The following is a 27,075-nucleotide window of genomic DNA, read 5'->3' on the forward strand; positions in this document are numbered from 1 at the left end:
GCTAGGTTGTGGAAACGAAGGGGAATAAATGGGACTAAATAGATTATTTTTAGCTGTGGAGTGAGGACTGCAGCGAGATTTAAACTTAGAAAGCTAAAGAGTGCATGTGATTTATCACACAATAAACATTATAATAATTCAAATCTCTTGCGACGTGACTTGTGAATACTAATCATTAATTTGTCTCGATATTGACAAAGTGCTCTCAAAAGTGATGAGAAACCACACAATCTTGATTAAAAATACAAAATAATGCATAACAAGTTCCTTCAGAATGACTCATAATAAAACAAGTCAAAAGCAACAAGTGTCTATAATTGAAAGGCAATTAGACTGAAGATAATTTTAGGTGCATTCACAATAATTCTATTTTAAAATACATTGTACATTATGGAAATATAAGGCTTGTTTTTAGGGGTAAGGCAGTCATTGTAGACTGCAATTATATGGAGCAAATGTGCGATATTATGATCATTTGGGTAGAAATGAGTTATTGTGAGGTGTGGACTAATTTTCCTCCAAAAACAACGATCATAGTAGGATATAAATTAATCAAAAATGGGATGAAATGGATTGCTATTCACCATAATTTGCACCTGTCCATTCTTGCAAGAGTCTGGTGAATTCTCACTGTCATCTTTACATCCTCCCATCCGACAACGCATGGCATCCTGAACCTGAAAAACAAACAAAATCTTCCTAATAATCTTTTTGTATTCATATTATGAAACATAAATATCTTAACATGCACCATTTCAATCTATATTCATATACAGATCATTTTGTTTGTCTCTCTCTGTCAAGTGTGTCTTCATTTGTCAGTGTTGTGACTGTCAAATCCCAAAAGACAAAAAAACAAGAGCACTCATGTAGCAAGTGGTGCAAGAGCCAATGAAAACATCTCCATTCGCTCTATGTGTGGTCTTATCAGAGTATACGACACGGCGCTACAAATGGATTGGATTGGAGCGGCATCCATGTCTGATTAATACTGCATGGGAAGCTTATTGCCGCTATTGTTTCCTTCCATCCGTCTCTTCCCTTTATGCCTCCACTCATCCTTCGAGGTGATTGTTCTCCGTTTGTGCGAGTGTATGTGAGTGTGTGCGACATCCAATTTTCCTCCAAACACTGTTCTTTCTCCTTCTATATTATCACCAGCCCATAGTACTCTTATTAATTTCATTCTACCTTCTCCGTTAAATCCTAGCATCATCTCTCAGGTTTTCAGCCTCTTTCCTTTCTACCTCTTACTATTTTTTTTTCCAAGATAACAGACCTTGCACCTAAACCGCATTTTCAGTATTCAGATTTGAATCTAAGCGGGGCATCTGTGTCGCAGTGGTTTCTTCTTTGGCTGGTAAAATCTCACATACTTGTCAGTGGTTTGCCTCTGACAATCTATGCTGCCTTTTTTATCTTCTTCCTTCTCTCATGCAGACAATGTGTCTTTTTTAGAAGCCTGAGGATTTTCTTACATTGAAAAAGAGTTGCCTAGATTTAATGCACTCGCATGCCTTCTGCAAGGTTGACATTGATTAGCTGCAGATAACAATTGAATTATCCACATCCAGTACTGCTTGAGAAGATACTATAAGATCTATATGTGTCAATTTGACATTTGCTGAATTCTCAATGGCTTTGTATGTCTATGGTGGTCTTTTGTCCTAAAAAAAAATATAAGTTTGAAACTACATCATACCCAGGGGGGGTAGAGTAAAGCCCATGGCAAATATACAGGGTGGGGGGTATTAGTAAAGGACTTATCGTCTTATTCCATAAAACTAAGCTCCTTAAAGTAGGCTTGGCTGTGATGGACAATACTGCTCTGTGATACAGCATTATGAAGTAGAAGCACAACAACATCAGACATAAGTGGCGAGTTAATCCCCGTCAAGTCGGATCGGATTGTATTCCGATGCAACCTCAAACTGACCTGGAAGCTGACATGAGCTTTTCTAATGGGAATACATACCACCTGTTGAAGGGTAACCGAGGATACCGAGTGGGAAATGGGACTCACCTCTCTCCGCATGGCACAGTGCACGGTGATGATGACGAAGCCTTGGACCGAGTCGAAGACGGCAAACAGGACCTTTGAGAGAAGGGAGAACACCTGATTTGACTTTGCACTCTGGTTTTCCGCTCTCGTGAAATTTACAGATGTACAGTTCATGCCGATGTTGCAGTAACTGTGAGAATGTGGGTGTCCAAACCAGTCCAGTATTTTCCACAATCTTCTGTCATAAAAGTGAAATCAATTGTTTTGCAGCCACATTGGGAAAAAGTGTCCATTCTGTATCCATTGGAATTAAAAATAGGGCCTTTTCTGCAGTAGTTTGGACACCCCATGCGCTAGACATTATGTAACATTATGATGACTAATAAGGTACTATTCAAAACTGCAGTAAAACTATGTTGGCACTGACAGTTTTGTCAAATGTTGGTCATTGATCATATACTGTATAAGATCAGGCATAAATACCATATTTTCTGGCCTATAAGTCGCACTTTTCATTTTTTTGGACACGCAAATGCCACTTTTGTTTTCTCTCTTAAAACTAACATGTTATGTTGTTGTTTTTAGGCTATGGTTATCTGAAAAAAACATTTTGTTAACATCCGCCTATTATTTTTCGTGCTAAGATTGGTATGACTTGTACTCGTGCTACTTATAGTTTGAAAATAAGGCACTATTTGTTTTATCTGCACATTGACACAGCTCACACAAATGTGTTTTCATAAATACTTTAGTGCCAAATGGAGACATACCTGGAAAAGTGTTGAGCGCCGATCCGTAATGGCCAAGACAGCTGACATCCAAGTGAGGGCCAGCAGAGGAAGAACCACACAGGAACTCCACAGAGACGCCCTGTAAAAGAACAATGGTGGACAAATAGAAATAAAGGGGAGAGGAACCCAGGCCCTTAGGCACAGAACTGTCTGGATAGCTCCTGTTATTCTGTTTCATTAATGCGTAGACACATCAGTTAAAAGGGATTTGTGGTTGGAACTTTTTGGCTGGATTGGAGATTATGAACTGATATTATCGCCATAAAGTGGAATCATAATGTGACATCCTTTTTATAGCGACCAGACTGACAACTAGTTATAATTATAAGGTTTGTTCATAGTAAGTGAAATCCTGCCAGACTGTGAGAAGACTGAATTGATGTGAAGGCGACACGGTTTGACTCAAACATGTCAATATTTGTGTAATTCCGGGGATTACGTTATCTTGTGTCATCGTGCTAAAAAGGATTGGACTCTGCGTAGCATTTGAGTTCAAATGCTGCATTGTTGCAATGCGGAGTTTGTCGATATTAGCTGAAACTTTAGAATAATGGTCAAATAAACAAACGTGTTAGAAGCGATGCTATTTCGTTCCAAATGTCAAAAATGTTTTGTCACAGTGTTTTTCTATTCTTTTTTTTTCTTTTCTTTAGGGTCCAAATTGCTTTTTGAATTGTAAAACTTGCTGACTACTCGCCTCTACTTCACTTTGTGAAAACGCAACCTCATCAGTTCTTGTTAGAAAACCCAGTCCCTTTGCCATTAAAACAAAATCCCTAGCGATAATAAATTGCCATTGATGTTGTTTGCGTGTGGTGCGTGTGGGTGCACTTTATTTCTTGTATTTAATGACACATTGATTTAAATAACTTCACCGGCTGCACAACAATACTCAAAACAATGCAGCGGGTATAAAATGCCACGTTTAACCTCCGCTCCGACTTGATTCCAACACAGCGGGCAATCATGGCCAACAGACACCCAGGCAGACTAGTTCCCCGGAATAAAATCAGAGTTAAATCCACAGTGGATGGACGCTGTGCTAAACGGGTCAGCCAAGGACAACAATGATTAAAAAAACAGGCAACTGCAGTACTTTTGATTTAGCATTTGCAGTCAGAGGCTGTGAAACTGGGATGACAGTTTACCAGATGAAGTATGGCACAACAAAAAACTAGCCATAAACTATGCAATAGGGTCTTGGGCAGCACAGCAAAAAAAAAAAAACTAAAATAAATTTAGCCCAACATTGCATTAATCTTCCGCATAGTACGCATTAAGTAGGTACCGAGGCAAATTATTTCCAAATACAGTCTGACACGGGTCGGGTTTGTTTTGTATCTCCTGAGGACAAATCTTATTATATTTTATCAACTGCGAAGCAAGTGTCGTGTTCAGTTTTTTCAAACATTATTTTGAGCCGAAATGTTATCCTGCATCGTTACCGACAGCTAAAAATGTGAAAATGATGGCATACGTAGAAAGAGAGTAAGGATGGACAAAGTGAGAGAAAATGACAACATTCTGAACCAAATACAAAATTAAAAAATGTATAGTCACCACAAAATAATAGCTTTATGGTGCTCGGACGTTTGGTCGCCGGTCTTTTGGTCGCCGGTCAAATGGTGACAGAGAGTTTACTGTTGAAACCAACTCTCAAAATTATATTCATGAAAAAGAGAGTTTAATATCTAAGAGAGAGAGAGAGTTTAATATATAAGTACTATTTAATATCTAAGTACTGTTTAATATCTAAGTACTGTTTAATATCTAAGTACTGTTTAATATCCAAGTACTGTTTAATATCCAAGTACTGTTTAATATCCAAGTATTGTTTAATATCTAAGTACTGTTTAATATCTAAGTACTGTTTAATATCTAAGTACTGTTTAATATCTAAGTACTGTTTAATATCTAAGTACTGTATAATATCTAAGACTGTTTAATATCTAAGTACATTTGACGGGCGACCAAAAGACCGGTGACCAATCGTCCGGTCACGTAGCTGGTTGTATACCTCAGTCTGTAAAAATCTATTTTGCCTTGACGTGGCTTATTTTATTGGCATCATTTTGCTGATCAATGTGAGTAATTGGAAAAGAAAATAATAGAGGCAGTGGGCTATAACTTTGTGGTGATAACAATTAAAAAGTTGGGAGAAAAAGAGAGAAAAATGAAGATGGACTAACATGGCGCTGCTGGCAGTCGAGCTGGAGAGTGCAGCGCTCGAGATCACACCGCACTTGGAGCATTTCAGAAGAAGTCGGCTACGCGCCTCCATTGGGACACTTGGAGCCATATTTTGCACACATACACGCCAACAGACAGAAAACAATGAAAGGAGAAGGACAGTGACCATGTTTGAAAAGATGTTCCAGTAGTGGTGATAGAGTGAGATGTACAAGGTTGTGAATATTAAAAAAATACATAAAAATGGGAGGAAAAGATGAGGACAAATGACAAAAGAGGTGGTGGGGGAGGAAGAAAAGAAGAAAAACAAATTAAAATCAGCTCTTAAAAATCAGCAACACGTAAAAAAAAAAGTGATTCAGACTGAAAGTGAGAGACAGACATTGCGATGCTAAAATGGCGTCATGAGGATTAACAGACTACAATGACACAGACATGAAATGGTCCAATAACCTTATTCCACTGCCAGTAAATGCAGGTGGGATTTCTTTATTTTGGGCATAAAATTGGCTGGGGAAACTATGTTAGGGGCGTATAAAAATGCATTAAAAAAAAAACAAACATGTTTGTTTACAGCTGAGAAGAAAATTCTACGAGAGTTCAAGACAATGAAGTCCTGGAGTGGATTTGCTACATTAGCATACCACCACAGCTCATTGGCCGAATCCCACTGCTTCATAAGAAAACGCATTATGCTAATGATATCTTGTAGAGTGGAAATATTGCCCATTTCTCTATGACTATTTTTCTATTTGTGGACACCAAAAAAAAACCCAAAGGTAATGATTCTATTCGATTAAAATCAAAACTGGTTACATTGATAATTACTCTATTATTATGTCCAAAAATATTTGGAAAGTTATGCACATTTCCACACCTTCATGGAAATATAGTTTTTTTTGGTCTTCTTATTTTCCGAGCATACATTATTAATACAATTTTAATTGCATCACTGATATATTATTCTAAGAGTTATGATCTTGTGCAAAAAGGCCATTTTCTCACTTTGCAGTATCTGAAGAATAAATGCAGCATACATCTTTGATTTCCATTCAATGCCAAGGACAACACTAGTTCCTCATCAAAGACACATGTTCTGCATAGCCTCTATGAAAGCTTCCAGTATCACAAAACCCCTGCTTTATAGTATTCAATTAGTATTCAGTCCGCCGCTCATTTTATGTCCTCGCATAGCACGGACAAATCGGAAAACACAGACGTACCGTAAAATGCGTCCGGAGCTCAAAGAGCAACCGTAAATAACAGATGTTTAGTATTTGGGCTGTTTCGGGAGTTGGAATAATTCTTGACAGAAGACATAAAAGATATTTAAAGTAGCAGAAATTTAGCGGCCTGGCGAGTAAAAAAAAAAAAAAATGGGTGGATTGTGTACACCTTGGGCGTGTGTAATGTGGGGTACTTACCCAGCTCGTTGCTTTTTCGACTTGTCGGAAATGCCGTCACGAGACATGAGCTTGTTAAAAACCACAATTCCAATGAGCATATTCACCTGAGGGAGACAGAGGAGAATGTTTGATGAAGATTGCAGTAATAGCTTGCCAACAGGGACTCTCATCTACAATCACATCTCCATGGCTTTGTGTTTGCTGTTGACTTCAGTTGAAATGGAATCCTACAGTACTTTTGGGTAGTGACAAAGTCAATGCTGACAAATGTTTCGTTTTGAGGGGAAAAAAACACTTTTACATCCTTTCCAATGAGATAAAAACAGATGACAGCATTGCTAATGAGACATTAACAGTATCCCGAATATAATGAGGATACCAAAAGCAACATTTTCAAGCAAAAACATCCAAAAAGTCCATCTTTTCTCATTTAATCTGTCAAAAATGGGCATCACATAGTATAACCACAATGTGTTTTTCCATTGTAATACTTACCAATACGATGACAGCAGCTGGTCCAACAAAGGCATAAAGCAAACCTCCTTCAAGGGATAACCAGCAACTAGAAGACAAAAAAGTTGAATATATTAAATGTAATATTCAAAAGTGCTAAAATATACAAATATTGGGAAGAGTGTAGTACTCCTGGATGTTGAGTTCTACCTAGTTTAGCCTATCATGACTTCCTCTAATGAATATACATTGCTGTAGGGGATTGATCTAAGTGCCATTTTCTTCCAATCACAATAAATGTTACTATACGCTTTCATTTGATGTCTCCTTATTGAACCTCCTGATGGTTAAAATGCCATCTGGAAACGATGAGTTAAAGTACCGTTGAGCAATACGGACCATTTTTCTTTCTCTACTACTCCCCAGAATGTTAATCTTATTCAAAGTAGGCTATGGTAAAAGCTCTGTTCCAGTCACACTTTAAAATAAAAGTGCCAAACCACAAATTGAACTGTGGGCTTTTTACTTGTCAAATAACTTTCACTTTTTAGTCTGCTTATCAAATTCTTGTTAAAGTAAATATTCCACTAAGGTTTTCCTTTTCATTTATCACAATGGTAGTGTTATATGCATGACTAAAACATAAAAAAAATATAAAAAAATATATATATTCAATATATATATGGTTTTTATTTATTTAAACTGATGTAAATCAAATCATACTCACTAGCTGGTGGTTCCATAACCTCTAGCTCTGGTGAACCCAACCGATACGGCTACAACTAAAGCTGGAAGACCTGCAAAACAGAGATAAACGTATAAGGCATTTTAACAAGGTTCTCTTAAAAGGAAACTGACTTTTTTTTTTTTAATTGGTTCGCTATGCAAAAATGTGCAGGTAAATTAGACTATTTTATTTTTAAGTTACTGCTATGCATGTCTTCCTTTCATTTGGGAATTCAACACACTTCAATACACTGGATATGCACTCGAGACATGGCTGTATTTTGCTGTTTGGAATTGAAAACACATGCATGAAATCTGCAAATTGAGGTCTGTGCATGCATTTGTGTGTGCAGCAGTCACACTGAAATCCTTTTTTTGTGGCAAACTGTCAGAGTAACAACATAGACTATTTGGCTAGCATCATTCTAAAACACCCACGTCATTCTAGTAGCTTCCATTGTCTCCACAAGAAAAAAAATATGCCTACAATAAGGCAAGCTACACCCGAAACAAAAACAAAAGCATTTTAATTTGACAGCAATCAGTCTTTTAAAAGCCAAGGAATCACTAATAAAAAATATCCAAAGACTCCACTTAAAAAACAGCAAACATATAACTCGAAAAAAACACTGCACACTTTCAACTGTGCATAAATTAGGGAGAAAATTGGAGTCTGAATTGCCCTCAAATTCGTTCTACTCTGGCTGATCAATTCATAAATTGTATTCATTTTTTTTTTTGCAAAGCAGGTTACTTATTTCTAGTCTAACCCAAGGCACATACACACATATATATACATACACGGACTATCAGTCCATCTATACAATTTGTCTCTTCTATCAGAGAAGGCCATCCGCAAGGTGGCTGATTACAATGAAGGGATCAATATGAACTTGAATGAATTGAACAGGTGACGTTGTTGTAAATTCAAGCGTCCGTGCCAAACATTTTGCCAGTGTTGCTTAGATCTTATCTTATTCTTATTGTGTAGGGATGAAGTACAATGAAGGGGAAGTGGGTAAGTGCATAAGAGATACTTGAGTGACGCAGAGCTAAAGTAGTACATTGTGTTATTAACCTTGTATGGCTTTTAAAAGCCATGACAAACAAATGTTTCTACTCATTTTTGTGTGAAGTTATGCTTTATATCAGAGTGTCTGCTGAATAGGTGCATTTTATTCAGTTTATTGAAATTTGCACCCAAAAAGGAGAATTTAGGAATGTATATGTGGGTCGGTGTCTATATAAGAAACAATTTCCTCACTGCAATGATGTAATCTGATGAGAGAAACTTCATATAAAATATTTCTGGCAGAGTTCTCCATTAGTGCCTCCTGTCACACAGGCGATGACTCAATATGCATCCAAGTTGTAAAAATGTCCTCATGGATAATCTCGGATGACTTTGAAATTTTAAAAAAGGAGCTTGAATTGGCTTTTACATGACTGTAAAGTATGATGCGAATTCTGTAAAATGATTGAAATGACTGGCAAAGTTGAGATGATTGGAATAAAGTAGAAATATTTTAAAAAGTGATAATGCTTTGACAGTTGATGTCAGAAAAAGAATGTTCAGTTTTGAATGTTATTTCATGTTAGTGCTTATTAAATGACACAGAATTGCTGTAAGCAAGTATTTTAGGATGTTAAAACATCAGCCTGTTTAAAGTCAATGTGAAATGGCAAATGATATTCAAGTGGCAGTGTTTGGGGGCGCGACGCCTTTTGCGTTTTTGCGTTCTTACCCCAGCCGAGGCACAGGAAACGCTTGCGAATGAGTCGTGACCTCATTTTCCCGATGACCGCCAGGTAGGACTGCCAAGCTTCCGTCAGCACCCAACAGAAAGAAGCCAAGAAGAAGAAATGGAGAAAGGCAGCAGTCACGGTACACAGAGCCTAATGAGACATGAGGTATGAAAATTAATTCGGATATTATACATTATGCATAGATAGAAAAAAAAAACATTACAAAACATCTCGCGGCTCTCATGAATGTCATTTGAACATACTTGTATAGACCAATTCAGATTCCATCATGCAGTGTCACATTTTGAGGAACATGGTCAGTTATCCAAAACAATAACTTTTCTCTTCTTTAATCCAAAATTACATTGGATTGGATTGGATAATTTACCCTTAACATGTTGCAGAAATAGCAAACTAGGGGGAAAATAACAAAATACCAAGCTTTTGGTGGTTAAAGTGGTAAAAAATAAAGACAAGTCGTACTTCAGCATAAATTGCAGGCTCCAAAATTGCAATTTATGGCCTGCAAAATATGCAGTGAGCTTTTTTATATAATTATAAAAGCAGATGGAGGTCTAATTAGGCTAGTTTAGGTAAAAATATGGATGTTATATGGTGCCTGCAAAAGGATTGTACCAAATTGGGCATATCATTAAATTCATGTATCTAGTATAATAGTCAATTTAGGTCTTCATAACAGCATGTAGACCAACAATATACATCCATGTCATTAATTCATTAGTCCCAGTGACTTACCTTACTCAGCGTTTGTGATTGTCCCACCAAAATCAATAAATTGGAGGCCAGGATAGAAAGGCAAAAATTCACCAGTATGATGGACCTCTCCGATCGGATATACCTCCAAGAAAAAAAAAAGAAAAATAATGTAAAGATGTGAATGCTTCATTCATTTTGATGCTGCTAAATGGACAGCACCAATGTAAATAAACAAAGGGATGAACCAGTGGTTCCTTCCAGGTTCTTTTAAATGTGTTGCATGCCCTAAAAACAATGTTATGTTAAGAAATAAATGTGCAAATACCTCCAGAAGGCAGCGTAGATGAACAGTAGAATGAGCACAGCGGTGCAGGACACCCCACAGCCCACCATGAGTGGCACGGAGGGCATGCTGGTTGGACCCATTTCCTAGTGTTCCAGAAGGGAAAATACAGGAAGGAAGGAAAAAAATTAAAAAGAATAATTACTGTTAACAGTAGCATCCCATTGCATACCTTCTCTGTGCTATATTTTTATTTTTTTGCTTGGCCTTTCTCCCAGAATGTGCTATACAACCCGCAACCCCTCAAATGGGTTAAATGTTTGGCTATGTTTCCATTCACAATTGCACAGTTTATTCCCTCAGGTGGCTCTCCATCTCTTTCATCAAGAGTTACCATTTTTATATACTCTCACACACACACACAAGATGTCTTAATGCTAATAAAGGGAGGTGTGTGGGTGTGTGGCAAGACATTGAAAGGCTTGCATTACGCAAGAAAGTTCAACCGGAAATGTTGAGGGCAATTGAGGGAAGAACGAAGAAGAAAGAAAGAATACTAGCGTCTATTCATACAAGAAAAGCGATTTTTCTAGAACAGGCTTGACAATCAATACAAAAAAAATCTACCACATTGGCTTACACTACTATTAACAGACCAAATCATGCTTTAACTATTTACAATGTTTTAACAATGTATTATTCTTAAATAATGACGTGCTTCCACTGCTGAATTACCCAAAAACAAATAAAATACAATGAAGATTGTTTAGCTAATGTAATTACTGGTACTTGCAGAACCACTTTGTACATTTAACCAGTTAAATGTGCAAAGTTGGGACACACTTTACCCTTAAATTTGCTTCAATAAGATGAAGTTAAAGGCAACATTCCTCCGCTTTAGTGTAATTTACTCTGGTTAAATGCACAAGTTGTCCCTCAGCTCTTCATTGTGTCAATTTATCCAACAGAGTTTTCCTAATTGGTTAGGTTGTAAGAGGGTGATGTGATTATGTGTCTTTTTCTATTATGCTATAACACAGAGAAGCAATTACAAATTGGGTTATAGGCTACAGCATCATGCTAATGTTTCTTTGCAGGGCCATGAACTATTGTCTATGATTTAATGTGCATAATGTGTTTGCATAAGGAGGAAAGAAAATGTACAAGACCGCCACATAGATCGGAGTATTTGCTGTCGTATGTGACTTCCTTTTGACATTAACTACTATAGAAAGATGGAAGAGCACAAGAGGTTAAATCTATTTATCACTCTTGACAAATGTCCTGTCCAATTCGGGTCTATTACAACGTCAAATGTAGTTTTTTTTCTTTCTATCTCTGTCATTCATCCTCTTGTTTTTTTGGGGGGGGCTACTACATTGCTCTCTGATTATTTCCTTATCCAAAATTTATACATTTTGAAGATAGATAGAAGAAAAAAAATACGCAAATACAGCGATAAGAAGCATAAAATTCAATGCAAGGAAACTTGGATTAAGCCCATATTTTTGTATTCATAAACATGCCTTTGCTTTATTTGGTTAGTGCAAAAGTAGGAGGCGTCCCATTCCTTCATTGTGTATTTTTTTTCAATTTTTAATATAAAATATGGGTGTGTATTATCTGTTCCTTTGAAAGAAATGTCGTCTGCTTTGTTCGGACGGAGTGTACTTCAGGCCAATGCCGTAAAATAGTTTTTTTTATCTCACTTTGTGTCTGGAGTTGCAGTCTTTTGCATCTACCCTTCATCCTTAACATTTTGTGCATTTGAGACCATGCAAATACTCCAAAAACACACCAAAAATACCTCAATCCATCTCAGTTGACTGTATACCATTATTATTAAAATGTAAAATATCACCAGTCCTCCTAATTACTCTTTTTTCACAACCTGGCACATGACTTCTCAACCCTGATACCGAAAATAAAAGCTCAGAATTCAACTCGCTTCATTAACTGGAATCACAAAACATTACATTGTATTTCACCAAGGCAATAACTCCTCCAACTCAAAGTCCCACAATCCCAATGAGGCAACAATTCCCGACACATCTGCAGACTTTAAGTCCCTGCAGCACTTGTTTTGGGAAATCCTGTTGCCATATTTTATTTTGTCGTGGCATAACCTTAATTACTTGGCTCCTCTGCCCTGCTTTCCCCTTCAGTCTTGTGTTCCTGATAGACCTGAAGCCGAAACGCCACAGGCTAAAGAAAGTAAACAGGATTAACTGACTATCCCTGACTGTAAACTACTCGCAATAGCAGCACTACTTCTCAATTTCTCCACAGCCTATTATAATTAAACATGGAATCCCATATGTGCATCCTCTGCTACACAACTCAAGCTAAATCGCTCGAGGTTTGCCAGTTTCACATCCCAACAATGGTGTCATGTCTTTGCGTGACATATGTCACATAATTAATGCAGTCTAAGCGTCTCTGTTTAAGGGAATTCAATCTCAGTTGAAAGATCACGTTGAAGAACCCCCAAGCTACACGGCGCACTTAGTACTCGGAGCAACAGCTCCCATTTGAGTCCCAATGACACAAATGCACTGACCTATAACTTGTGGTCCAAAGTACTGGCAATAATGATTTGTCCTAAAAGGTAATGTGTTTGCACTTAACAAAAAAGTCTCGGTTGTGTAACACAGAGAAAGCGCAATGCCGATGGGTCGAAGTCTAAAAAAAAAGAAATGGTACTAAGTGAAAAGTATTTCACTAAAAAGTGTGGATCCAATGACCAATTCTGATGTATAGATTATTTTATCACCCTTAATGAATAGTTCAAATATTTGTTCAGAGGAAAATGTCCATCCACTCAATCATAGTACCATTTATCCTCACTAGAGATATTTTCAAACATAACTAGTACTCTTTATAGCTGTAAATACTAGGCTTTCATCCATGTTTACAGATATTTTTAGAGTTACATTTACATTAAGAATTAATATGGCATTATTCAAACTCACTGGTTCATCCATTTTTGGCTTTTTTCTAAAAATCAGCACTTATTTCTGTGCATGCCCTTCATTATCCATCATTTTCTTTCCAGCTGCATGACACCACTAGCAACCTGAGATGGATCTGCAATTTTTCTAGCTAGATTTTAAATATCAAGACAAGTAATGCTGGAAAATGACAATCCCACGCACACACATGAACACAACAAGTTTTGCCAGTCTTCATAAGCCAATGTTTTGGTGGAGAATATTTATGAGAACGTTAAAAACTGCCAAAAAGAGGAGATAAAATGATAAAAGTCAATGGTGTGAAGAGTAATATGGAGTATAATTGAGTACTATTATATTTTCAATGCTGCCAGATAAAAAAATGAAAGTCCAGAAAACTTGAACTACACACTTAGATGCTAAACAATGAATAATTATAAATAAAAGTAAACCAATGTCCGATTTCTGCAATCCAAAAATGAGAGTGGGTCAATCTATAAGAAGCCCCCACCCTCACAAAACACTAAAAAGCCCTTTTCAATCTTGTCAAAGACACACCAAAAGCCATGTGAACTATTTATAGCAGGGTAGCCACCTCAGGCAAAAACACATAGTCACAATAAAATATTTTCTGTCCCTTTTATGGCGTCTCCTCATCCATCACGCTCACACAAAAAAAAAATGACCTTCACTAAGCTCGGGATCAAAAAAGTTGAACAAAATAAGTTGCCAAAAATGCCCACCTCAGGGCTGCATTAAATATTCTGTTGTGACAATGTTTAACAACAACGCCGTTGGATGTGCAGGCATTGAAAGTGTTCAGAAAAAAATAAAACTAGCTATATTATCCATCAAAATCTCACTATAATTACAAGACATTGGCATAAAAAGCCTACTGCAGTAATCCAGCTAACAGGGATGACATCTAAATTTATAACCCGCCAACAGATCACTGAGTTGACCCTTGGTAGTAGTAGCCTAATTTGGTTCTCCAATCCAAGAAAAGTACATCAGATTATGCAGTGGTGACTCACCGGCTCTTTAGCTTGCTGTGCTAACACAGCGTAGGTGGAAATCCTGCTGCACAGGCATTTGGTTTGGACAGTGGTTGATGTGAGCGTTTGGCAGCCTTCTGTGCCCCAGTTTTCAGCGCCAGCTTCCCTGGAGGTGGGGAAAAATGGGAGGAGATAGGAACAGAAAAAAAAACAAGGATGGTGAGCATCACATGGCTATACGTGAACATGCAAGAAAATCTGCCTATGCAGGAGAAAAGAAGATGAATCATTATGTGAACTGTTAAGAGGACCAAGTCCTGCAGGAATTCAAGTCTTTTAAATGTGGCCTGTTTCATCCTGGTGAAATGAGCAAACCCTGTCACTCAACTTATAGCAGGTGTCCATGTTTAAAAGCCTAAACTTACCATATTTTCATAACTATAAGGCACACTTAAGTCTTAAATTTACTCCAAAATAGACAGTGTGCCTTATACATGGAAAAAATAAATAAAATGTGCCATTCATTGATGGTGCGCCTTATAATGTGGTGCGCCTAATAGTCGTGAAAATGTGATACCTTCCTATTTTTAAAATGTTGCTTTATCTTTGGAGAATTATCTTCTTGGAGATTACATTCAGTCAGTCACCATTTTTTTTACTGAATAAATAGATTCTTTAAATTAAAAGACTAGGGAATGGACATGAGTTCAGAGTTTAGCTGTTGCTATAAAGAGAATAAGCAGTAAATTTAATACAAAGATGGAATCAAATAGTGCATATGCAGGGCTTTGGGAAAAGCAATCAATGGATGGATGGGAAATCAGCTTGTAGAACAACTTCCATCCTTTTAAGACATGGCAAATTAATAGCTAGGCACACATTTTTAAAGCCCTATTTTTAAAGTTTTCATTTCTCATCTCTTCAATTAGATCATGCACTATAAATACAAATGAATGGCTTGTCAGAAGATAACATCTTTGAGGGTCATTTTCAGACTTCCATTTAGTGATGTCACTATATTAATCATCCCAAAGGAACAAGTGAATATAATAACCATTTCATTATGATTATGCAGGTTTTTTTGTGTGGAAAGTTGACATAAAGTTGGCTGTAATGTATGGCAGCTTAGCGTAATAATTCATTCCAATAAACACTAGCGACAAGTTGAAGACTACGATTCTACAATGTGTCACGTTCTAAGACGACTTTAATATAATCTCTCCTTAATACCGTATGTGTGAACATCAAACCAGTGTATCCACACAAAGGCGTATAAATACACAGTCAGTTTCTAATGCGAGTAACAGCTTTTGAGTACAAATCCCTGATGATCTTTATCTGCACACTGACACTTGAAAGACAAAAATGAGTCACATTGACGACAGCCTACAGACAGTTTGTCAGGCATGCATGAAAGATAGACAGAGGGGGGGCAGTAGGGATAATGCTGGGCATGTCAACTATTGAGTTTCATCCTCCAAAAGCAAATTAATGAGCACTGCATATTATCTTTAAAAAAAGCCTTTGCCCTTACATGTGTTGACTTTTGTCAGATATAATAATGTCTTTGTGTTATTGACGGTTCGTTGTAAATATTTTGGTCACTGTTTAAAAGACTATTTGAGTATTACATTGTATTTTTGGGGGTATAATGATCAGGATAATACTGAGAAGGATTGAAGAGAGGTGTTCTTATACTTGTTGTCGGAATAGGAATCTTAAAACAACATCGAACGGCAAGGCTAGAGATAACGGAAGGAAACACGGTGCACTTTGTGGGGGCAGTCGCGGAAGATAAAAATAAACAGCATCAGGAAGAGGGATATATCAACATGGCAGACTCGTTGAGCAATGTAATATTGAATAAGACCCGTAAATCAAACTAAATTTCACCATTTCTATTGACGTGTTTATATGACTAAATGCCTGCCAACAAATGAATAAAATCCTTGGATTGTGAGTTGTAAATAGTAAACATTTATCTACACATTTTTAGAAGGCCCAAAAGACTTTTACGTTAGCAGTCATTCACACACCAATAGTGCTGACAACCCAAGGGGTGAAAATTAGGCTCCAGTGCCTTGCCCAAGGGCACTTTGAGAGTGAGACTGGAGTCAAACTTTTCATCCCAGGCTATGACTTGAGCTATTAACTGCTAATATTTGTCTATGATTGGACTCTGGTACTGCATTTTCTGTTTAATTTGACTATATAGGGCAGAGGTAGAGAACCTATGGCATGGGAGCCACATGTGGCTCTTTTGATGAGCGCATCTGGCTCTTTGCTAACCTGTGAGCTAAAATACGGAAATTGCTGGTGACAGAACTGAGATATTACATCTAGAACTGCTTTAATATCCATTTTTTTTGCAATAGACTCTTCTGGAATGCATCCTCTCATTGATTAGCAACAGCATAGGAATATTTTTTTCAAAAAATTCATTTTTTCAGTCATTAAAAGTGGTGAAATGACAAAAAAATTGAAAATGCACTGGTTTACATGTATGTATTTTGACTTTTAAATTTGTAGTATGGCTCACAAGGAATAACATTGGAAAATATGCGTTGTTTGTGGCTCTCTTATAGGACAATAAAAATGTATTTTTTAAATTTTTGGCTTTAAATGAAGCTGTGATCTTCCTCATTTTATCACGAAAATCAGAGCTCAGCTGTATAAACAGGTGTGAAGCCGATAGTGAGTGATTATTAAAAGCCACAGACATTAAATATATACTACAACTGTCATATTATAGCACAGGCAGAATAAAAGCAGCTTTACAGCATTGTGAAAATCAACACAGCTGTTGTTTGGGTGCCACTCTGACAAGGTGCAATATTTTTTTATTTTTTTCATTTTAGACAAATGTTCCCATTTGCTACATTGTTTTAGCCAATAATCCCTCGGGTACACATGAGGATTATATGCTTTTTAATTTGTACTTGTCCACAAAAGTATTCTATAGATGCAATGTTTGCTTTAACGTGAGAACTATTTGAAAGATGCTCAATTTGGAGCTGTCAATCAACATGACAATCTGGCTGAAATATTTGGAGGAGCAAATGTAAGTGAAAAACATTCACCTGATAGCTGTGCTAAATTAAACATCAGCGACTTATAAAAGCCAGCATCCTTTCTCCACTGGGGACCATAAATGTCTACAGAAAATGTCAAGGCAATCCATCCAAGTGTTACAGCGACATTTTTTATTTATTTTTTGGTGGGAGAGCATGACAAACACTCTTCACAACAACACGTTGGCCAAATGACTCAACTTTTCACGCATTCGTTAAAATATCGACGATGTTTATTGCCATTTGGGATCAAACGGCGTTGCAGATGTCGAGGGAGGAGAAAAAAAAATGCAAAACGACCTTCAGAGAAACAACGGAAATTGACCTTTTATGTCTACAGAGAATAAATTGGCGCTGACTCTTGACTGAAAGGGCAGCACTATGAAAGCCAATTGCACCCTATTAAGAAAAGAAAAAGGTTAAACATGCTATGAATTCTCAAAAGCGACGTCGACGGACGAATTCCCGAACAAAGTCAGGTAAATTCGCCACAAAATTCTAGCTCGTAAACTCCAAAATGGCGATGTTGCCAAAAGCGCTGATCCAAAGCAACTCTTATCGAGTCTTGACTCAGGAAGAACACTTTTTTTCGTGTAATAAAGTCAGCAAATATTATAAAAGATGTCTTTAATAGCGAGTATCTCGCCAGATCAGCCTACGTGACCTTGGTCAATAATGTAGTTAAATTTCAAACTGTTAGCTAATTGAAGTTGATGCCTGGCTTTGTCAAAAATGATTCACGAGACTCAAGGCAAGCATTCAATTTTACACGTTCTATTAAATTTGAGGGCTCGCCCATTTTGCAGGTTGTCAAAATTACTTTTTTGGCTGTGTGACATTAAGTGAGTGTGCTTCCTCTTTCAAATGAATTTAAGTGACATAAATTGATGGCTAAAAAAAAAAAGAAAAAATGAACCCACTAATACTGGACATTACTAAAAGCATTGTATGGCCTTTATTAAATTGAAATGGGATTTATACAAGGGAGAGAGAAATTGAAAGATTTTAAGTTGTATTCAGATGTAATTTAATCAAGGAAATACTTGATAAGTGCATGTTACTTTTGGGTAAATTGTACTTTCAGATAGCCATGCTTAATTCCGAAAAAAAACTATTGTTAGAAATGACATTTTATTTGCAAGTTGTGACTGTCGCAGAGATCATTTTCTATTTTAAGGGCTTTTGATATTTAAAATGTGGACAGATATTAACAAACAAAACACAAAGTACTCCATATCTAAAGTTAGTTTACTGGATAAACTGCAAATGTACCTCATCAGATCGCATGTGATGTTATAAATAATTCACATGTACTAAGTCCACTCAAGCAAAATCCTAAAGCCTTTGCAACACTTAAAAAAAAAAAGTGACCAGTCGGTAATTTGGCGGTTTGCGTGGTTATTTTGTGGGTCAATCCAACAAATATTGACTGTCTCCCTAGAGTTAAGAAAAATTGTCTTCTTATCTGTGAAGGATTGGCAAAACATTAAGTGCAGTTGATTTATAATAAAAGTAGTCCTAGTTATTAAAGCCCGTGTCATAACTGGATTTTGCCCTTGTATGTATAGGATGGAATTAAAATAGTAAAAAAAAACTGTTCCTACAAAACACTATGCACTTAGGCTTTCATAGCATCCATTATACAGTTCTGACCGACACATTTCCATATATCGGAACATCTGCCTAACATGTTTCATTTCCGTGTATGAACGTCCATAAACATAATTGACCCACATATTGACAGCATGGCGGCGTTTTTTTTTTTTTTTCTTCCTCTCTCACTGATGAAGCTTAGAAGCAGAAGAACATGAGATTATCAGAAGCTCGGAAGGACGTTTGAGTCCAGGGCGGCAATGCGGCTTGTATTTTTTTAAATGTTAGCCTATGTTACCGGGTAAAACATTTATTCAGCTAAGTGGAGTTAACATAGTAAAAATTACGATAATCGGACGTAGTTTTCACTATTACCGTAAAGGTTAGGTTAAAATAATTTTACATTTTCATTTATTCGTGATATTACTTTAAATAACATACTTTTAGCACAATTTCTAAGTAAGGGAAGCATAATTAGACATAGAAGTTGAATATTATGATGGTTTAACCATTGTAAATACGAGTTAATGGATGTTTATAAGGTACAAATGGATGATTTGATCTCATTTCTGCGAGTGGCAGCCTGTCCACTTCCGCTTGTAAGAAGCGTGCTTTTGTCATTGACCTCCACAGGCCGTGAGCTAATTAATAAAGCTTCTTTTCAAGGGATTATCTTTCATCCTGACGTGCGAGTCGGAGCGTGAACCAGAAAGCAGAGACGCAGGTTGTCTCTAGCCATAAATGGCCTGACATGGCAAAACGACGGCTTCTTCTATTAACATGGACAAGGCAATATGGCGGGGAAAGAAAGTGATTCATGTGGAAAATGGATTATCAATCCTCTTGTGGGGGAGAAAGGAAACATTTCATAATTACATAGTCAGAACTGATTATTTGCAAGTAAAGATTTGTCCAAAGGTTTCATCTTTGCGAGGCTTTTGGAAAAATTGCTTTCAAACTAAAAGCCGGAGATGTACTTTGAGTCAAGGTCAGAGATTCTACTTGGAGACAATTGTGGCCCTTTTTTTAGCCTGCTACATGATTAAATATGAAGTATAAACAAGATAAGTACACGGCCTATCCCAACATTTAATATATTTATACATTTAGATGTTACTTACCCCTCTCAAATATGTTAATTCCAAAGTGAGGACCATCTACATACTACAGCAACACACTAAAACAGTCACATTGTTGGAATTAATCCCAAAATAAAATTAAAATACTGCTCCTACATTGCTTTACAAGGAATTATCCAAGGCAAAAAGTCAAATAAACACATCCACGCAGTCCGGATGGTCAAACGCACGACTTTGAATCGATCTCAATGCCACCGAAAGTCATCCAAACTAATCGTCAAGGATCACGGGTACAGAAATGAAGCGAGCGTACGGGCATGCGCCGCAGAGGAACGTTTTGATAAGTGAGGGAATGAGCGCCTGGCCGTCTGAGACACCCTGCGGAGGCAGATCCCATGTAAGCCCTACTGGCCGGCTCCCTCTTGATGCGCTGATTTGCCGTTTGACACACTTATGAGCCCTTCTGCTCAGTCAGATGGGAAAGTGGAGCAATCCCTATCAACCCGTCCACCCCTACCGGCTGGCTACTACATGTCTGCAGCTGTGCTGTCTTTCGCCGTATGTGTTTGTCTAAAGCAAAGAGTAAACAAGCCAAATAAAGTGCATTCTCTATTGTATGGAATTATTCGATTTTTTTTAATGATTTGTCATTTTAAAATGCACTCTAACTTTTATTTAACATTACAATTTCAACTATATGTGAACAGATATTCCTTTGGGATATTTTGTTGAAATAGGGATATAGCTATACAGTATTAACTAGACATACAATATTTTAAATCTAAATTAGAATTTAATTTAGTGTAAGGTTAGATTAAACCTATTTTTGAGTGTGGATCCAAGTTTATTTAAATTTCTTTATGTTATGTTACGAGCATGTTGCCGTGCAAAAAGTCTGTGTCTCTCCATTTCACTAAACCCGGCTAATTTTAGTACTATTAAACACATTATAGTAGTATTGAACCACTAGTTATGAGTTACTGTGTTAATAAATGGCGAATTAGAACAAATACAAATGTTTTTCCAATCCAATATCCTATTTTTGCTGTTTTTTCAGATGGTTGGACCAAATTAATGTGTTTTTAGTTTAATTCTAAGGTTTTAGTTACAAGCTGACTCAATAAGGATCATATGATAAAAAAAATGCATTTCTCAACTTTGGTTGAGCCAATTTAACATTGAAAGAATTTAGGCTCTAAAAGTGGTCCTGAAAAGTATCAAAATTGAAATCACAACAAGCTTGTCTCAATTTACTCAATTGACTTTATGATAGTTAAATTTGGAACTGTTTAATTGGAAGACACAACTTGCAGCATGACTCATTTTGTTGTATGAATTCCATCAAGCGGAACAGAAGTTAATCATTTTGCCTGCCTTCGTACGACACGGTCACCGATTGCTAAAGATTCATTTGCAATTAGCGAATGCACGTTAGAAGAAAAAAAGTGAAATCCTATCATTTTCTTTTGCGTCATCAGACGATCTTTCGCAATGCAAAGCTCTCCAAGTCTTCGGTTGAGCTCTTAACTGCAGATATTGAATAAATGTCAGGTGTAAAATTAATGTGCAGTTTTGCACAAACTTTACTGCATACTAAAACGAGCCAATAATATTTAGTTTGAGAGGGTTATGACAGACAAATTCTGGTCTCAGTTAATAAATTTAGCTTTAATGCTGTGACTTGTATTCATTATCATCAAGTACATTTCACATTTACTCCACCGCAAGACGAATTGAGAAAATAATAAATTAAAAAGCGGAAAAAAATGTATTTTTGATGCTTTAATCTGAGAAATGAAAATGTATAGATTTAACTCTGCATTTTTTTATATGAATAGTTGATTAAAAAGTCCAAGATGTACCCTACCTTTCATTTTTCGTAAGCGCAACAACATAGATAATCAATGAATAGAATAAACATGAGCAAAGTATATAAGCGGATGTCAACTATATTAATTAAATTAATCCATAAGCCAAATACCATTATCACGCAGCTACACTTTAGTATCCATTATACGACGCAATATGATTAATTTTACCGAGAGTATCCAGATTAGAGTTGACATATATATATTTTTTTATCGTATAAATGTAATTTTCCCGCTTTTTGTATCGAAATCAGCCTGTGTCCAAACAGAAAATGGCCACTAGTTGTGCCCTTACAGGTCATTATTTGGCCATAGCAGTGACAGACGGCGAGGGCCCGGCTCGCTCTACGGATCTTTAACAGCTGATCCCAGATAAAACTGAATAAACGCTGCAGATTAGAAATAGGATTGAATTACCGCTAACCCCTCACATGTTGAATGTCATCTATTCATCCGCCGGTATGCATTGCATTTATCTGTAAATAATGTCAATTCTTTTTTTTAAAGAGATTGCTTGGCTTCCCTTCTACTTTTTGTAGTTAATAGAATAGTATGTTGCGTGGATGCAAAGCGGAAAATGAAAAATGAAATGACCTAAAAATGTATTTGTAAGATTAGCGACTATTAAAGATAGTGGGAATGGCAAAGGGGATTTTATTATAGGACTTTCTAAAGCAGGAATATAAACTACTGTTGCATGAAGGAAAATGTTTTGTGATTTGAGCTTATATTTGTGCATGTTTCTTAACGTTTTTGAAGGAAAAGAGTGAATTGAAAGCTAAATGGAAAGGCGAGGAGAAAGAAAGGAGCAGATGGAGTGGACATATGGGCACGTTTAGGGGGTGAAATAAATAAATAAGCAAACACCCAAATAGCAATTTGAACTATGAATACAATTAAACCATCAGTAAACAGTGGAATAACCAATTTCAAAGGATTAAATGGGAATAATTGCTAGTGGTTTAAACTATTTCTTTGTACGATTTAACAGTTTAGAAGATAAATGAGTATTTTTCCTTTCTTGTTTTGACTTGAACATCATTATTTTTGCTCTACTGTCCTTTCTACAAACTATTCTCTATTCTGTCAGTTCCTGGCAAACATTTTTACCTCTACGCTCACTTCACTGCACCTTGTTTAAGTTTGTCAGCTTGATGGACATTATTACCACCTTTCTCCTTAATATTCTGTTTGACTGTGATCACATGGTGTCGGCAAATGTATTTTGACGGCGCCTCTGATAACGATAGTTATTTGTTTTTTTTATCCTCTACTTGGCCGTCGTTTTCTTCGGTCAAATGAAAGCGTTTGACAAGTAGAAAAACAAAAAAATGGTTTCAAAAGAAGGTTTATACGAATGGTGATGTCGTCTAGTCGGTTGTCACGGAAATTAGCGAGTGGGTGCCTGGCTGCATGCGGGAATTAAAATGATAAAAAGTATTTCCTTGGGGAACAAAAATGGAAGGCATACCTACATTCATCATTTTGGACTGGCATAAACAGTCGTTATCAGTTGTAACAGAACGCCCTCACAACATTTATGTGAATTAAATGTCTCGTTTGGGTGTATATAGGAGAAAAAAATAAATAAGGAGTGGGAAGCCATCTTTGAATGGAGTCGAAATGTCATCTTATGAGGACTGATTAACAACCCCTGCGGTTTATTTTAACAAGAAGTTAGAGGAAGGCTCACAACAAGGCGGAAATATTTGATCATTTGATTTGGAGTAAAGCATTAAATTGTGTATAAGTGACTGATAACATTTAGATGACATTTTTGTGGCGGAAAAATAACAATGAGATGTTTTAATACTTGTGGGAGGAAAAGGAATCAAGTCATTTTTTTTCTTTCTACTGGACACGGAGAGGATAGCGTTGGCTTTTATGGGGTCATTTAATTAACACGGATGGACAATAAGAGGGGCACCGTGAGACTAGTCTCGCTTCATTAATAAAATAAATCTGGCTGGACGCTAGTATGGAATAATACGCGGAATGAGAATTAAGGAAAAGTACTCACGGGTTGCCGTAGTCCCACACCAGACACTGAGAATCGGAGGTACCCTGAAACACAAGTTGGGGGAAAATATAAGTTAATATGGACAAATATAGTGAAACAAATGGATGTGATTTGTTTCTTTATCATTTTAATGGTGTGTACATCCCAATATTGACCAACCAGGTTGTTTTATAGGTAATTTTTGAAATTGAATTATGAAAGTCAATGATTTGCCAACTAAAGAGTCTGAATGAGGTGATATTAAGAAAAAGAGGAATTTGCCTATGTGTAGGGACGTGAAACTGCACAGATTTGATGGAACCCAACAAACAGGTTATTTCATTACTCTTTCCAATTCTATTTTTTTTAACCTAAGCACAGGCTGAACAGTCATTTTTTAACATTGTTTACGACAAATTTCCCACTGCCATATTGTGTAGAACAACAAAATAATAGAGGTTTGTCATAGCAATTATGGAGCTGCTAATGCAGTTATTACAAGGCCTTTTTATACCAAAGTGACAAGTCAAATATAAAAAAAAAAACCAAAAATCCATGTTGGGTTGATACAAGGGAAAAGAGCAGGATAAATATCATTCAAAAATGAACCAAACTCCTTATAATAACACAAAAAAAGGCTTTCCAGGATGCCACCAAGACCCAGGTTGACTCAATTAGAAAATCTATTACAAGCTCAATAACCTCAAGTGACTCATCCCAAGTTGTTCAAGTGGTGATGGCTGAATTGATTATTACACGACTCGGTCTATGGCTCATTACATTGCAACCGTGAGACCAAATCCACTTTGGCTCTGACCTAAAAAAAAAAAAACATTAGGAGTTTACATTACCTAAACATGACTATGAAAAACACGATTTTGCCATTATTCCGTCCATTTATATCCACTCAATGCCGTTCTAGAAGTTTCCCTCTGGCAAATTGTATTAAAACATTCATGAGGTGATGATGACTCATCATGTTCCAACCAGAATCCGCCAATTAAAGGGATACTCATAAACTGAAAGTGTTGTTTACGGGTAAAGATGTCGTCTGCAAAGTGATATCATCATCTTTTTTTTTTCACAATGGATTTCCATTAGGAAGCCAATCCCGTAGCCTCGACTGGACTCATCAAGATGGAGGAATGCAAGATTTATGAGAGCGGCTAGGCGACCCAGATTGATGAATGACAACGTTTTGGCCGCATGCTAACGGCCACCGTCGACATCAGATGTTGTGTGGGGGAGGAGGGGTGCCGTGTTAGTATTCTGCTATCAATCAGGGCACCGCCAGATTGACGGCGGCGTCCTCCCACAATGTGGATGCGTCACATCTGCCGGCTAGCCGACGTTTAAACAAACAAAGCAACAAAAAAAAGACACCAGTTCTTGTTTGCTTCAAATGGCTATCTCTACCATCTTTTCCTACCGACAACAATAACCCGTAGTTAGCGGTCGCCCTGAATATTGATGATCCGTATCTGAAACTCATCAGAGAAGCTGCAAAGGACTGCTAAGGGGAGGCCGACAGAGCTTTCCACTCGCAGAATGAATTTGGATGAAAGGAAACCAGATTAAAGTTCAATTACTTAACCTGGCTGGGGGAGCCGGGTGGGGGGGGAGTCGTGGGGAGGGAGTCGTGTGGAATGGCAGGATGAAGGATGTGAAGAGGAAAAGGTGAGGGCTAGAACATTTGGCATCGTCGAGAGGTTCACTCTCAGGACACCGTGTTTTTTTTTTTTTGGCTTCCTCTTTCTTAGTTACCATTTAAAAAGGCACTCACATTTAGGTAGAAGCAACCAGGGGATGATCTGACCAGTAAAAGATCACCTTTCGGAAAGGACATGAACTCTCCTTTGAGAATGAAGCCTAAGGGCAGTGGCTCTCTGGGTCCGGCTTCGGCAGATGCCCGTTTCTACTTTTGGCCAAGGTTAACGCCAAGTGGGGAGCATGGAAACATTCCCCTTTTTATTTAAAGTGGAAGAACTTCTGTGGAAGGGCATCTGCTCCATGGAAAGTGCATCACAATTGGATGGAAATGATTGTTGATTCAACCATTGATGGCAGCACGGTGCAACATCCAATTTATTGTTTTCATATCCAAGGTTTAAGACCTTCTTGCATGGCATTTGCATGTTTTGCCTGTTTGTAGGTTTTATCCAGGTATTCTGGTTTCCTCCCACATACCACAAGAACACAATGAACACCCCAAATTGTTTTTTTAGTCTATCTGCACCCTCTTGCTACAATGACAATGCAATTTCCCGAATACGGGATGAATAAAGTTCTCTAATCTAATCTACTCTATAGTACGTGTATCATCGTGGCCTGTGATTGGCTGGCTACAAATTCACAGTCCATGTAAATTAAGATAGGCTCTGGCACCCTTGCAGAAAATGAATGTAAAAAATAAATCGGCTATTAATATACATTTCCCTGGATTATGTCTCCACCTTTTCAGCTAAATCTGCTGTAATGAAGCAGACAGTTTATTGAGGTTGCCAGCCGGTAGCCATGCTCACTAAAAAAATGCGCAGTAGTGAGTCATTTATAATAACATATTTCAATGCAATATAAAGTGAATAGGTACCGGGAGACTTGGCAATATGGGAAAATCAAAAAGGGATGTTTTATTTTTGTGATATAGTGAGAATGAGGGAACTTTATAGAATGTGGTGTTGATTTTTGAGGAAGAATGGAGTTGGAATTTACTTACATTGAAAAGGGAAGCGAGTTCTACGACAACTACAGGATCCCGAGGTTCCAATTCGGGTCGAATTGTCACTGTAAGAATCTTGGAGTTGATCACAGTTGGTTGCCTAAAAAGAACCAGATTTATCAATTACAAGTAGAAAAATATGAAAGAACAGAGAAGCATGTTGTTGACTTTTTATAGCAAATAAATAGTTTGTCCTGGCTGCTGGATTGAAACAAATACAAATCCATAAACAAGCCCAAGCCCAATATTTCTTTGTGACAAGTAGCTGAAAGATGTTTTCTCCAGATGAAAGTTGTGCATAATCATCCGTTCAAAAAGTTGACTGCATTTTTTATATACTGTGATAAAAACACAAGCGTCAGGGAAAATTGATTGTTGTAGATCTAACGTATTTCTCGTCTATATATCAGTAAGAGAGAGAATATACTAGGCCTGGCAAATGGGGATTGTGAGCTTGAAATTAGGGGAAGAAAAAAATATAAAGAG

At 37.1% G+C, this 27,075-nt stretch overlaps 1 protein-coding gene across 29 annotated transcripts in view; it reads right to left on the reverse strand.

Annotated features, from left to right (window-relative positions):
- Positions 1–27,075, reverse strand: part of adgrb2 (adhesion G protein-coupled receptor B2) — a 197,035-nt gene that overhangs the window by 16,339 nt on the left and 153,621 nt on the right. For 22 of the 29 annotated variants that reach the window (XR_013330237.1, XR_013330236.1, XM_077742875.1 and 19 more), the window contains 13 exons: positions 26,587–26,689; positions 23,892–23,935; positions 14,300–14,426; positions 10,357–10,460; positions 10,071–10,173; positions 9,314–9,464; positions 7,570–7,639; positions 6,885–6,951; positions 6,408–6,493; positions 4,983–5,081; positions 2,773–2,872; positions 2,024–2,095; positions 585–677 (listed from right to left, as the gene is read on the reverse strand). Coding sequence is in view for 27 of the 29 variants with exons in the window: in XM_077742875.1 (XP_077599001.1) it covers positions 585–677; positions 2,024–2,095; positions 2,773–2,872; positions 4,983–5,081; positions 6,408–6,493; positions 6,885–6,951; positions 7,570–7,639; positions 9,314–9,464; positions 10,071–10,173; positions 10,357–10,460; positions 14,300–14,426; positions 23,892–23,935; positions 26,587–26,689 (1,219 nt within the window). In the remaining 2 variants the exon portion in view is untranslated. The remainder of the gene's footprint in view (positions 1–584; positions 678–2,023; positions 2,096–2,772; positions 2,873–4,982; positions 5,082–6,407; positions 6,494–6,884; positions 6,952–7,569; positions 7,640–9,313; positions 9,465–10,070; positions 10,174–10,356; positions 10,461–14,299; positions 14,427–23,891; positions 23,936–26,586; positions 26,690–27,075) is intronic. The other 7 variants (XM_077742885.1, XM_077742898.1, XM_077742892.1 and 4 more) reach the window with 2 other exon arrangements.

The sequence above is a fragment of the Stigmatopora nigra genome, chromosome 21, assembly GCF_051989575.1.
Source record: "Stigmatopora nigra isolate UIUO_SnigA chromosome 21, RoL_Snig_1.1, whole genome shotgun sequence".
In the NCBI taxonomy this organism is placed as follows: Eukaryota; Metazoa; Chordata; class Actinopteri; order Syngnathiformes; family Syngnathidae; genus Stigmatopora; species Stigmatopora nigra.